At 44.0% G+C, this 14441-nt stretch overlaps 1 protein-coding gene across 1 annotated transcript; it reads right to left on the bottom strand.

The window, feature by feature from the left end:
* Positions 1-276: 276 nt before the first annotated feature.
* On the bottom strand, positions 277-14194 carry LSM11 (LSM11, U7 small nuclear RNA associated). The gene is made up of 4 exons (XM_067732403.1): positions 13738-14194; positions 8357-8496; positions 6466-6549; positions 277-5784 (listed from the first exon to the last, which is right to left on the bottom strand). The coding sequence occupies exons 1-4, from the start codon at positions 14183-14185 to the stop codon at positions 5374-5376; spliced, it is 1083 nt and encodes a 360-aa protein (XP_067588504.1). The 5' UTR covers positions 14186-14194; the 3' UTR covers positions 277-5373.
* Between the last annotated feature and the right edge of the window lie 247 nt (positions 14195-14441).

The raw sequence follows: 14441 nt of genomic DNA, 5'->3' as shown, positions 1-14441 counted from the left end.
CTGCTTGGGGCTTAGAGGAGATAATTCACAACGTGGACCAATTTCCTTTTCTAAGCGTGAACTTCAAATAAACTTGGAACAACAAAGCAAGCTCAAGGATAGTGATGTAGGTGTGTGAGCTCTGGTAAAGAGAAGGCACAAGGTTACAACAATGAGACTGCAGAAAGCCTGAGATGTTTCAGCTTTCTAGATCAGTGTCCTCCCTTGGTAACAGACTCCTCTGCCTCCTTCTCTGCACCCACCCCTCTCCAATCAGCAGACACAAAGCAGCCAGTATATTGTATTAATCATATTTATTACAGTTTCCAGACTCCCATATGACAAATACCTAAAGCAGAAGAACACTGCAAGCTGACGTTACTAGCAGCAACCCACCTAAACCCTTCCTGGGAGGAAGGGTTTAGGTGAATTTAACAATGAGGAGTAATTTCAAGACAAGAATAAAAGTCATGTTTTTTCTTTTAGCAGCTGGTATATGAACAGTGAAACTATAAATACAGAGAGTCATCCAGGTTTAGCCTTGTCTAAAAAACATTAATAAGTCACGGTGCAGAGGGGTATCCCCAGGATTGCCAAACAGAAGGCTAATGCCTTTAGATGTCAGTATGAAATAAGCAAATCACTTTTTAAGACACTGCTTACTATCTGCTTTGCTGTCAGGACAACAGAAAAAGAACTGGACTGCTGCCCTAGAACTTAGCTCACACATAATTCAGCCAGACAATCATTGTTTCAATCACCCCTAAATTTTTTAAAAACACATTCCCCCCCCCCCCCCACCGACAGCTCTAAAAACATAACATCAGACATTTGCTCGGAAGGACTAAAAATCAAAATCAATTGCAGTGTATTCGGAACAGCTTTTACGGCTTTCCTGAGGGACAGTTCCTATCTCTTCAGAGAATGTTTTTAAAGAAGCACTAACTCTGGTAGCTTATCAAACTACTCTTTATTCTAAATAAATAAGACCAGCTGAAGGTCTCAGGTGTACTTCTTCCACACACACCCCCTCCCCCAGATCTCCAAACCATCCAAAGCCATTTCTTGACAGAGAGCTTTCATTTTTATTAGAGGAGTGCAAGAGAACTTACAAACATGTGAAAAATACTCGAAACACCGACAGTAAAGGAGGCCCAACCCTTCCTCAGAGCCCAGAAAACTGTGGCAGGAACCCCAAAGGCTTATCTTAAATCCATCAACTCAATTTGCCAGAAAGTCATGACAGACCACTCACCATTGCCACACAGGCCTAGATGGGATTTTCCTTCTTTACAATCACTAAGAAAAGCCTTCTGGGAGTTATTGCCCAGAAGAACACAGGCTGATGAACAGAAGCTACTGAAAAGGGGTCGACTGCATTCTGTATCTGGCACAGGAAAAGGAAAATTAAAACATCTGGAAACCATTACATTTATACCATGATACTCTTAGGTGAATCTTTACCTTCCCTCAGCAACCATTTCTTTCATAAAAAATACACAAAGGCTTAGAAAGCTTTGGGGCAGCACCAGTGACAGCTAGCTGTCTTTGAATAATTTTAATTTTTTCCTAAAGGCAAAATTAAGAGAAACTTAAAGAAGTAATTTACAGAACAGATTCTATTTCATGGTTTTGCCCATGCCAGCTGCTATGGAAACAGTACAAACAGAAATACAAATAGCCACTCTACATCAAGTTAGGTTTCCATTTTTTCTCAAGGGATAGAAGCAGTACACCTAGGTTTCTGTAAGCCTTCTGAGGATGAAGGGCAGCTCATAGCTCAGGGCCTGACAATCTCTAAAAGTACTCCTGGACTATTTCACCATGAGGATAGGTAAAGCCCTTCTTCATTCGCTAACGACTCTAGCAAGGATTCTACGCACCTAGACTTTAACGCTAATGGTTTCTAGGCTTTCTGACTTGACATGCGCCATGCACGGAGAGCAAGGAACCAACCAGTCCAAGGCCACCTGCCTTAGACACTGATAACTCCAGCTAACCATCGCACAAACGGCCCACCTGTTGTAAATGGTCTCTCAGAGGAAGCAGAAATACTTCCCAAATACTAGCACAAACAACCTAAAGTACAGTCTCTCCTAGTGGTGAAGCAGTAGAACCATCTCTGTGTACAAAGAATGGCTCATGAAATCGTTCTGGGGGTGCAGCCACACTTTCCATTTCTCGATCCCTTGTTACTTCCTAACAAAGCTGGATACTCCTGAGAAGACCTCAACAAGTGTACAGGTCTGCCCTGTGAACTGCCCTGAAAACACACTGCCATGTCTAGAGATTACTTTGAAGAATCAAAGTTGAATGTTCAAAAATAAGTACTAGTGTCTCAAGCCCAAATCCCTAGAGAATACCAGAAGCCAGTTTTGCTGTGTTTTGGCTGCTTAGGACACCCTCGACGAGTTGATGGGGGCCCTCCAGAAATCTACCATTCTGGCTTTTACTTTCCCCTTTTCTTTTCTTGCCTTCTGAGGAAGACTTCAGCTATTTCCATAGCAACTTATTTAAATGTCCTAGATGACCACATTTTTGAGCAGCATATACATTTTTAGGACATATTTTTCATTCCTTTTGAACAATTTCTCCCATAATAAAGAAAAAGCAATAATTAAAAAAATTACTTCTCTAAAAATATGGTTATCATGCTTTGTACACAACAGCACATTTACTAGATAATACTCATTCCAGAATCACTGTCCAAACCAAACAAATAAATGGGGGTATATGGGCACATAAGACAGATGACACACAGTTTTGTTTTTTTTTGGTTTTTTGCGGTACGCGGGCCTCTCACTGCTGTGGCCACTCCCGTTGCGGAGCACAGGCTCTGGACGCGCAGGCTCAGCGGCCATGGCTCACGGGCCCAGCGGCTCCACGGCATGTGGGATCTTCCCGGACCGGGGCACGAACCCGCGTCCCCTGCATCGGCAGGCGGACTCTCAACCACTGCGCCACCAGGGAAGCCCGACACACAGTTTTAAAATAATTTTCAGATCCAGAATTAGTAACTTGGGCAGAAAAGCAATAAATCAATCCTTATATGGATACATGAAAATTAAATGCAAACTAGAAAACGAGCATGTGTTTAAAATAAATCAGGTTAGATTTAATCAGGCACTACAATGAATGGAAATTGATTATATTCCTTTTGATTCCAAATTTCCACTTTATTGGGAAAATCTAGTAACCATTACAGCTTCTAGCTGAGGGACAAGAGGACAGACAGATGGCAACTGCCAAACAGGGAGGACTGGTAAAGAGGTAGAGGCAGGGATGCCTGATGATTAAACAAGACAACTACTAATTGGGGAACTGAGATTTTAGCCATACTGTTTAGAAGAGATTTAGACTGGCAGATTCCAAAGATAATTGTTCACGAGCGTTTGTAACCTAGAACTTCTCTAAATGTATAGTGCACCTAATCTGGCTCTAAAGAGTATATTTAAAATGCATTTTGAAACAAAATCAAATAAACAAAACAAAACAACTTCCACAGATGCCTCTTTGGGGATGCGTTGTTTTTAGGTGCGCATCCTTCCTTCGGTGCTGTCATATAAACCCCTCAGAAAGTGCAGTGGAATTCCCTCTCATCCTGACCAGCAGAGGGTGGGGGCTGGGATACGGGGGGGGGGGGCAGCAACGAAACGCCCCTCTTCCTTTACTGAAGATACTCTTCTGAACACTTCCATTGTCCCTTAGGAGGAAGGAACGGAACATGGAAAACAGTTCCTGAAGATATCACTGCTTTTTGATAACAAGATCGTAACTGTGACACCTATGGAGATTACTCTCTGATATTATATAGCACCTACCTTGCTCATGAAACACTGAACTTTTACCAGGCTATGAAACAGGGTGAGTAAAAATCACTCATGGCACTTACACGTGTTAAAAGACTTTAAAATGCCTTCCCCAAATTCTTTTACTCAGTGCCCCTGTGAGGTAGGTGTCTGGTGGGAAAAAACTGAGGCACAGAGGGGTTAGTCTGCTCTCCTCTCACTACATGATGAGCCAGAGTCCCAGCTCCTTGAACTTGATTCACCAGCTTCTCAGAAGGCTTATTTAAGTAACACGACAAATACAGCAGAGGAAGTTTTTCTTTTCAAACGTTTTAACTAGTTAGCTATTTATCATTCTCACTTTGAACCTAAGTTATCTAAAATAAAACCAAATAATGTATAAACTAACAAAACAAAAGGTCAACGTTGCCTAACAGTCTGTGTCAAGATATAGCCTATTTTGCACTGGTGATTGGAAAAGCATATGGTTCAAGTAGAAGTAGTAGCAGGTGGTCTAGTGTTCCTGTTACTCAAGCCAGGCTGAGTAAAGTGTCCCTTACAGACACCACCGCTGTACTTTGTGAGAACCTCTTTGGTCTGAAACAAGGGAATAAAACTCCACCCCTGTTTCATGGAAACCATCCTACAAGATACTCTAGACAGGGGCCAGCCCTGCCTGGAAAGAGTACTCTCGGCCACATAATGAGTGTGTATTATTGAGTCCACGCAGAACTCTTTGAAGCCAGACATGAAGGTCACAGTCTCCTGACATAAAGCTCACAGGACAGGTCACACTATATACAGAGGGGCAATACACAGGGTACATGCACTAGCACCATGCCACAGAAGTGAAAGAGAAGGACAAGAGCATCTTATAGTCCCATCTGGTACACCATTTGCAGAAGCTATCTCTGGCAAGAGGAAGACCAACAACGAGGTCCCATATTTCTTTCCATAAAGTGGAGAGGCATAAAAACACAGCATTCATTGCTAGATGCTTTGAGCATACCACCTACCCAAATTTCACTCTTACATAAATTGGTGGGCTTCTTATATCTTATAGATATTAAAAGATAACAAATTACATTTCTTGATCAAGAGAGAATGGTGTAGAGCAAAATTCAAAGGTCAGTTACAAGATGTGGGTTCAGGGCTCAGGGTGATTTATACTGCTACTCTTAGAAACAAATTTATGAGTACTCAGGGCACTAGCTTTTAGAAATGAGATCATTCTTTTTGAGGTGTTTTTTTCCTTCACCGTGCTATAGTGTCTGTGGAGTGAATTCAATTCATACCATGCTCCCTAATTCAAATCTAGTATTTGGTTTGAGTGTCTGAAGTAGACCACGATACCAAATAAGATGCATGTACCTCTGTACAGCTTTTGCCTTGATATTAATGCACACACCCACCCACCCTCTCAAGGCCTATTTCCCCTTCAGGGACCTCATCTCCCAGAAGGCCCGAGCCTGGCTCTATGCTCTGCACATGGCAGACCAGAGGGAATCATTCCAACTCATAGCTTCACTGGGATACTAGGATATAGCATAGCAGCGATTCATGCATTTTATTTCGAAAAACCAAAGCTCAAGTGAGGCCGAGCTGGTCACTGTGCAAGATGAACCAGCAGGACATTCTCGCCTCGAATGAAAATCTGATTTATGTGTCGAGTGAATACCTGCTGGTAATCCACTTTGGGCTTTCGCTTTTTCTTACGGGGCTGGCCCCTGGAAAGGGTGGTGGCCCTGGAAAAGGTACCTCCCGCACTCGACCCTTCTGTCTGTGTAGTCCTCCCTGACAGCTCTGACCTGGACTCCTCCCTTGCCGATGCCTGCAGGGAAGAAGGGACGGAGCGGGAACGCTTGCGTGAACCCCGGTCAGTGTCTCCTCGTCCCCACACTGAAGCCACCTTCCAGGTGGATGTCTGGGAGTATCTGGACAGAGTGGAGTCTTCAACTGCAGACTTGGAATCTGTTTCCTTCTTGGAGGAATCCTGCAGTTTTAGTCGATCAAAGAGCTATAAGGAAAGCAATGACAAGTATTAGCCTTCCCTTTAGCTTACAACATCCCTCTTTCAATATGTAGAAGAAAGACTAGATTCCTTTATCATGCTCTGTGGACTGCTTGCTTTGCAATTTTTAAAAATTTAGTGGGCTTCCCTGGTGGCGCAGTGGTTGACAGTCCGCCTGCCAATGCAGGGGACACGGTTTCGTGCCCCGGTCCGGGAAGATCCCACATGCCGCGGAGCGGCTGGGCCCGTGAGCCATGGCCGCTGAGCCTGCGCGTCTGGAGCCTGTGCTCCACAACGGGAGAGGCCACAGCAGTGAGAGGCCCATGTACCACAAAAAAAAAAAAAAAAAGTTAGTAACGAATTTTCTATTTCTAGCCGTAACTCAGATGAATCAATGAATATGTCAAGAGAAAAGGCACCCACTTTTTCTATGGTATAAAACTGAAAGACTTTTAAACCTTATAAGAGGTAACTTGTTGTTCAAACAATATGCAAGTAAGAAGCACAGACTCATTTTTGATTCGCTGGATGCATGGGAAGAGACTAATGAAGACCGTGGTCCAGGCACACCTGGTTGATAGCAATAGGGCTTTTCCACTTGGAAACCCTGGTCCCTGGGCTCAGTGATCTTAATTCCTAAGCTTGAAAGCATGTTGGGTACTCAGAAAGTCAGGGGAAACTGCCTACCCTAGTGAGAGTCAATGAAGAATCCCGTTCATATGCTTTGCCTAGAACAGGTTTTCGGTAGGTCTCATCCACATCAGTAAGTGCCTAGAGAAAAACAGACCAAAGTGGGGAAAATAAGGTAGCATTCAAATATTATTTTTATAGCTTTCAGGAAAAAATTTAAAAGGCAGAATAACATCTAATTATAGCAGAACTAACCTTAACAGGTGACTCAGCTCTTGGGCAGAAACAAATGGTTATACGTGGCACCCTCTGAATAGGAATTCCAAGCGGCTATGACCATGTAAGATGGGTTTCCCCTATGGTAAGGTGACTTTACCAACGCAGGGTAGAGGTTCATAAATTTCAGGGAGCATGAATATCTAGGAAGTTTATTAAAATACAAATCTAAGGCTATCCTCCTAGAGATTCTTCATCCTGGGATGAAGCCCAGGAACTTTCTACTTGAACCAAAAACCCCATGATTCTGATGCAGGACAGCCTCAGACCACACGTTAAGAAACACTACTGCTGCTTTTCCCTTTTCAGTCTTATGACAGCAATTAATAGAGATTAACCAGGGTAACACATAGAATTGCTGGTGAATTCTTGTTGTGGAGAGATCAACCTCACAGGAGAGCTATTAGGATCAAATCAGATCAGGTATGAGAAATTACTTTGAAAAGTGTGAATCACCCTACAAATATAAGCTGACAGTATTATGATTACCACCACTGTTATCAAATATATTCTTTTAAATCTTTTCCTTCAAAGGTAAAATTATAATAAAATATTTTCCCTACACTTTAGAGATGAGAAAACTGAGGCTCAGAGAAATTACTTGGCCTAGAGTCACACAGCTACCAAATGGTGAAGCTAGGATTCAAATCAAGGTTTTCTGATTCCATACAGCTTAAAACATGGTCTCCGCAGCCAGAAAGGATAAAGTCATGGTCCTTTCACTTACTAACAGTGTGATCTGGGACCAATCTTCCAAAATCGCTAGCCTCAATTGCTTCATTTGTGAAATAAAACAGTGATAGACCCACAACTTATGCATTGAGATAGTATATATAAAGCCCTTAGTACAGTATCTGGCACATAGCAAGGGCTTAATAAGTATTAGCAGCTATTATTATTATCAAAGTTATTTTAACTGCCTCCTATCATAGTTGTGCTATAATATATCCCTTCTCTCCTACAAATGTTTAGTAAATAGACAGTAAGCCTCTAGAAGACTGAGGGCACGTGGTACGCTCCTTCACAAGGAAACACTATGCAAAGTGTCCGGCGTATTAATATGTCTGCTTCCCCTCTATCCACATCTGTCTTTCCGAAAGCTGTAGAGTAAAAGTTCCTTTCTGAAATTTCTGTACCTAGCACTGTGCCCAGCCAAAGTAGGAAGTCAGCAAATATTTTTAAATGAATGAAAAATAGTTGGTAGGAAATCAACATAAAATTACTAAAAGATGAAATAAGTAATTATTCCTTAAGGCTAGATTGCTCAACCCTGGCACTAATAACATTTTAGACCAGATAATTCTTTGTTGTTGGGCAGGGCGGCGGGGGGTGGGGGGGGGTTGTTTTGTGTACTGTTGGATGTGCAGCAGCAGCAGCCCTGGCCTCTACCCACTAGATGCCAGTAGTACCCCATCCCACAGTCGTGACAATCGAAACAAATGACATTGCCAAATGTCCCTGGGAAGGAGGAATGGGCAAAATCACTCCAGGTGAAAGCCTCTGCCTTTGGGAAAAGCAATAAAAAGAACTTTTTTGTTATTGCCCAAGAGAGTGCAAAGATTCTAGCTCCTCTGGAAGTTATTCTGGAGGTTTTGCTGAATAAGGTCCTTGAGATATATGAAAAATTTAATCCCTAGAAGGTTCTCCAGCCCCTTGAGAAAGGTTTAATTACCATATTCCAGAACTTGTCAAATGCAACAAGGAAGCCCGTACAGACGCCCCGAAGTCCCTTGAAAGTGCGGATGTGAACATTCACCTTCACCCCCTCCCGGATACAACGATGGAGTTCACCCAGAGGGCTGCCTTCGTGCACTGAAACAAGAAGAACAGTCAGCACAGCATGAACACCTGCTCTCATTCCCAGAATTAACAACCAAGACCACCCAACCATCTCCAGCAACACAAGGCAACACGGTGTAGTGTCAGCCACACCACAGGAGCAGGAAGGCCCAGTGGGCAAAATGGCTAGCGTAGGCAATGCACACTGAATCGAAACAAGATTACCTGGAACGTGGATAAACGAGCTGTATGGCTACCATCCAAATGTTTCACTACCTCTCTACCCTATTTCTATGATGTCACTGATTCTAAGAGGCACCATCATTTTAAAACTTTTTTGGGAAAAAAAGAAATACTACATTAAATGTGTGCATCAGCAGCTAGATTCTTCTCAGTTCTATGCCCTGTTAAGACAACCTTTTTCAGGATAAAGCTCATGAACCACATATCCAGCTTGAGCCTTCCAAAGAACAAAAACCCTCGTCATAGGTTTAAAGGAAATGAACCATGTAACTCATTTGCCCTGAAACACATGCAATCGTCTAAGAAATAATGGCCTTTCGGCCTCTCAAGTCTGAGCTACTTCATGCACAAGCTCTCTGGGGCCACTAGTGTTTCAGTGTATATCATCTTTACACTAGGAGGAAGAGGCCTGGTTGTATTCCAAGCCTTGCTGGTATAAAGGCACCTGCTGAGCATCTGACTCTTATGACATTGCTGATAAGCATCATACAAAAAGAGCAGTATGACAACTCATGGGAGGAATGCTGGGATTATAAACTGCAGCTTTTACTATGATGGACTCTTATTTTCAGAGCTTGGGAGCAAGGCTGAATTTTATTTTTATTATTTCATGTTAACTTAGCCTTCAAAATATGCTGGCTATACTACATAAAATCTCCCTAAAGAAAACTGCGTGAGCACACGCGTGCACACACACACACACTCTCTCTCTCACAGTCACATTCACACTCACACATACACAGTCTCATTCTTCCCCCCAAGTTTGCAAGGCACAATTCTTTGGAAGTTATTGTCATTGACAGTAAACAAACAAAAAATCTCTGTTTTGTTTCTAGTGGCATAAAAGAGAACAAAAGTCTTGCACTTCAACTTGGATAACTAAGGTGGTTACTCTTAACCTCCTTACCCCTCACTCATAGATTGGCTTATAAATGATGGCAGTGATAAATTAACACAAGAAGATATGCTTGGATTAAGTGACTTGGCACCCTCAGATTGAGGGTTCAGCAAGAAGGCACAGTTGGAGGCAGAGTGACAGAAACAGTGGCCTTGGAAAGGAACATGAGAACCTTGGTCTGATCTTCATCACCTATCCCTCCTCTAGCCATCTTTTAAAATTCTTTGAACCTATGACATATAAAGATGTATGTACATATATCTGGATATGTGTTATAGACAGTGTCAAATCAAGCACTGTAAACAAATTTTAGGTCATTATAACTAGTTGTGTGAACTTGGCGAACAACTTTTTCTCTATAAGCCCAAATTTCCTCATTCATAAAATGAGGTTAGACTAGTTAACTTCTAGAGTCATGTAAGGAATAAGCCTTTATAGTTCAATTTCTTAGAAACTGATCACAATGCCTGGATTATTCCGTTTACCTATACACATTCACTCCCCTTTCTCACCATACACGTATATGTTCCACAAAGGGTGGAAAGACCACTCTTTTTCTAACTTGAAAGAAAACAGGGGCACCACTTCTCCCCATGCACCCCTAAATCAGAGAGGAAGGACAGGCATGTATCTTAACAACTGTCTCATTCTAATTAAATGGCAAACTCAGGTTTTCCACCCTCACATGTGTGCTTTTCTTTTGATTTTTTTTCTTCCAAAGATTTAATAAGGTGTAATTCCAGGGAGTATTTCTCTCCTTATGTGATCAAAAATACAACACTAGCACCACCTATCAGAGCAAAACGCCAAGACAAAAATGAACTTCACTATCTGAATCAGAAGGCACAGTCTGAATCTCTTCGCAGCAGTGTCTGTGACAAACTCCAAATGGATATGAACCAGGCTTCTATATATATAGATAGATAGATACACACACAGACACACACACACACATATATACACATACACATATGCCTTATCTTTGAAAAAGTTATTCTTCCAAATCCCACTCTCCATTGCCATTACTCTTGGGCCACACACTTCCAAATCCAGGTCATTTTTAACCCCACTCTTATTTTTCCCTGCTTGTAGCCAATACTAAGTCCAAACACTAGATTCTCAATAACTAAGACCTGCCCTTTCTTTTCTCTTTCCACAACTAACAATACAGTCCAGGGCCCATCAGACGACTGGTTTGCTTCAAGAGTCTCCTAGCTCCCCTCCTTCACATCAGCAACAGCATCATCATCACTGTCACCAACATTATCACCAATTACTGAGCCCTCAGTATGGGCCAGGCCCTATGGTAAGTTTAACTTTATACACATTATTTAATCCTCACAACTCAAACAGGTTTAAATAATTTGCTCAAAGTTACTTACCTAGTAAACAGCTGAGCCAACAGTCAATACTGGCAGGTTATATGCATTCTGACCTGGGCCTTTTAATTATGAGAGTCTAAAACTAATAATAACCACAACAACAATCTACAACAATAAAAACAGTGACATTTAACACTCACTGAGTATTTCCCTACATGCTAGGCCACATTACAATTGTAAACCTTTAAATGTGTTAACTAATTTAAACTTCACAACTAGATTCTATTATTGTCCTCACTTCACTTATGAGGAAACTGAGGCCCCAAAGAGTTTAATTAACTTGCTTAAAGTAAAACCGTTGGAAAGTGGAGGAGCAAGTATTCAAACCTAGGCAGTCAAGCCGCTGAGGCTGTGCTCTACTCTACCTCCCCAAACACATTTTACTACTAGAAACTCAGCAATCAGAAACATTTGCCCTACAAAGCCTTTTGCTTAAGAATATACACCATGGTTCCCACTCTCTCTCATAACAAAGTCAAAGAAAAACTCTTTGGTCTTCAAAACATTCTGGCTACCAATCCCTTTCTGGACCCAAATTCAGTTTTCATTGATCTGGACACAAACCACATATGCAGCATCTTCCACCCACCAAAAAAAAAAAAGCAAGGAAGGAAACATTAGAATGTATTCTTCCTCTCCTGAGACTAGCATAATGGTTAAGCATATAGCCCCTGGACTGGGACAACCCAGGATGAGCGGCAAACTGACTAGTCACGTGATGCTGGGCAAGAAGTTGAACTCAATGAGTGTCAGTTTCCTCATCTATAAAAGTGGATCCAAGGGTAAAATGAGATGCAATGCATCTAAAGGGCTTAACACTGTGTATAGCACATACTGGCTCAATAATAGCAGCTATAATTAACAACAATAAAGTTACCACCTGACTTACAAAGGGGCATGAGGAAACTTTCTGGTGCGGATTTGCTCTGTATCTTGATTGTGGTGGTGATTTCACGACCATACACTTGTCAAAACTCACTTTAAAAGAGTGAATTTTGCTATGTGTAAATTATACCTCAATAGTCTGATTTTAAAATAATTGCTGTTATCTTCAACCATGCCCTTCCTTAACTTCAAGACCTAAAGCTGACCTCATACATGAACTATTTCTTGAAAAAATCTAATCCTCACCCACGCTTCTGTACTTTTTTCGCTTTCTGAAGGTCATCAACTCTTTGTGCTATCTACTCATCTTTACCATGTACACCCAAGTGTTTCCAGTGGTGGGATTAAAATTTTCAGTGCCGAGGGCACATTCTGAGACTTTGATTCCAGGCATATATTTATCATGGGAAGTCAATAAAGTTGGCTTTCACACACTTTCATACCAATAATATAGCAAAGTGCTCCACAGGTAAAGGCAAAACCACCCACCACATAGAAATATTTCTTTTCTCTTGAAAATCTTGGAAGCAAAGCAATGATTGGCAAAATGGAAATAAATGTTACAATCTGAGACTTGGAGTGCATTTCAAAGATCTGATAGTGGCAAAAAGTATGGGCAAAATAAGGTCCCCCAAACTGCTCTTAATTTAGGAACATGCATAATCTATCTTTGTGCCACTGCTGGGCAAGCAAACTGGAATAAACCCTAGCTCAGGCAGGGATTCTCCAGCATAGTAAATCATCCGACAAAGCCACCCCTAACGGCACTCAGCCTTTCAGGATGTTTCTCTCATAACAAACACATTTCTAGAAATGAAACAAAATATTCCTTTGCTTAGCACAACCCTCCATTCCAAAGGCAGTGATTTAATAATGCCAAGATTTAGCTATCAGTATACAGATGCTCTGAATGGCTAAGTAGGTCATTGTGTCCATGGGGCAGATGTCAGAACTGCTTGCCAGATGACAAAGATATAACCCTGGGCTGTTTTTTATTCCATTTATACAAGACCTAACACACATTAGCAACTTCTGCTGTTTACAGCTTTACTCTAAGGATCTGTTAGGAGGCTGCAAGAAATTCCCTTGTGCCATTTACACCTTCAGAACATGAAATAACCTGTGCATATGGTAGTATGAGCCTGACAGACACAGTCCTGCACTCAGCCTGGCAGAGGGGCCGTAAAATAGCGTCTGTGCTTCACTGGCATTTTGTGCCTGCTGCATTCCAGGACTTGTGACTTGCTAATGTGAACATAGGTATATCAGCACCCTGCAGCCCTTCTCCTGCTTACAGCACTGAGAACGAGCTGTCACTTAATGTGCAGGGGTTGTGGGATCATGTCTCCTGTGCTACCTGAACAGATTTCCTCACACTGCATCCCAACATCCCCAGATCTCAATGACCAAGCACTCTCCCACCCCTAATATTGGCTATGCCGTCCCTCCCCGCACCGTGCGTGGTCCCAAGACCTCAACACCTCTGCAAACCCTACCTGTGAGGTCCGGTTTCCAGGCCCACCACCTCTCCGGACCCCCCATCACTCCTGCAGATCCTTTCTGCAGGCTCCTCATCACCTCTGTAGGCAGTTCCGTGGACCCCATCACCTTTACTCACGTTATCCAAGCAGACACTCCCCACGACTATTTATTACCTCCACAGCCTTACCACTCTTCCCCCGCAGCTCAGACATACCCTTCACTCCTCAAGCTGACCCTCCCCACAGTCGCTGATTATCTCAATATACCAAGACCCTCCCCCGATACACGTAGACCCGCACCAAGCCGCTATCACCCCGCAAACGCCTCCAGGGCCGCCGCCTTCTCGACAGCTGGCCCGGCCCCAGCCCCGCCCGCCGGACTCACAGGGCATTCTCGTGAGCACGTTGCGCGGCGCCTTCCTGCTCCGACCCGGACCCCGCCGCCGCGCCCCGGCGGCCCCGTCCCCTTCCTCCTTGGCCACCATGAGGCGGCGGAGGCGCTGGATGCGCTCGGGGTCCGGGGCGGGGATGTCCGGGCGGCGGCGGGTCCTGCCCAAGGGCCCGGCGGCGGCGGTGGCGGGGTCCCCAGAGCCCGCGGCCGCGCCCCGCGGCCGTCCGCGCCCGCCGCCCCGGCACCCGGTCCTGAGGAAGCTCTCGTACTCGGCCAGGTTGTTGAAGCAGGGCGCGTTGGGGTAGGGGATGGGAGGCAGGCGAGGCGCGTACAGGGCCAGCAGTGGGTCGAAGCTGTCAGAGCTGACATCCAGCCGCGGGCTGGGCGGGCGCGCAGGGCTGCCGGCGCGAGCCGACCTCGCCCCCCTCTCCCGCTCCTCCATGTTTGAAAGGCCCGCAAGCTGAGGCCGATGGGAAGGAGAGGGGGCCGCCAGAGGGCGGCACTGCGCAGCCGCGACGCCGGTCTCTCTGCGCCGGCCTGGCCGCCAGGGGACAGCATCTGCCCGCGCTCTGCGTCTCCGGGGGTGTGGCGAGCGGCTGCGACCCGCCCGGTCTTCGCAGCGCATCAGCGTTGGGGAAGAGGTTAATTTGCTCTAACGCAGTGTTTCCCCCTCTATATCATTATCACTTTGGGTGTTT

The sequence above is a fragment of the Pseudorca crassidens genome, chromosome 3 (genome assembly GCF_039906515.1).
Source record: "Pseudorca crassidens isolate mPseCra1 chromosome 3, mPseCra1.hap1, whole genome shotgun sequence".
NCBI classification, from domain to species: domain Eukaryota; kingdom Metazoa; phylum Chordata; class Mammalia; order Artiodactyla; family Delphinidae; genus Pseudorca; species Pseudorca crassidens.
Note: the sequence above shows the minus strand (reverse complement) of the source record. Positions and strands in the feature narration are given on the sequence as shown.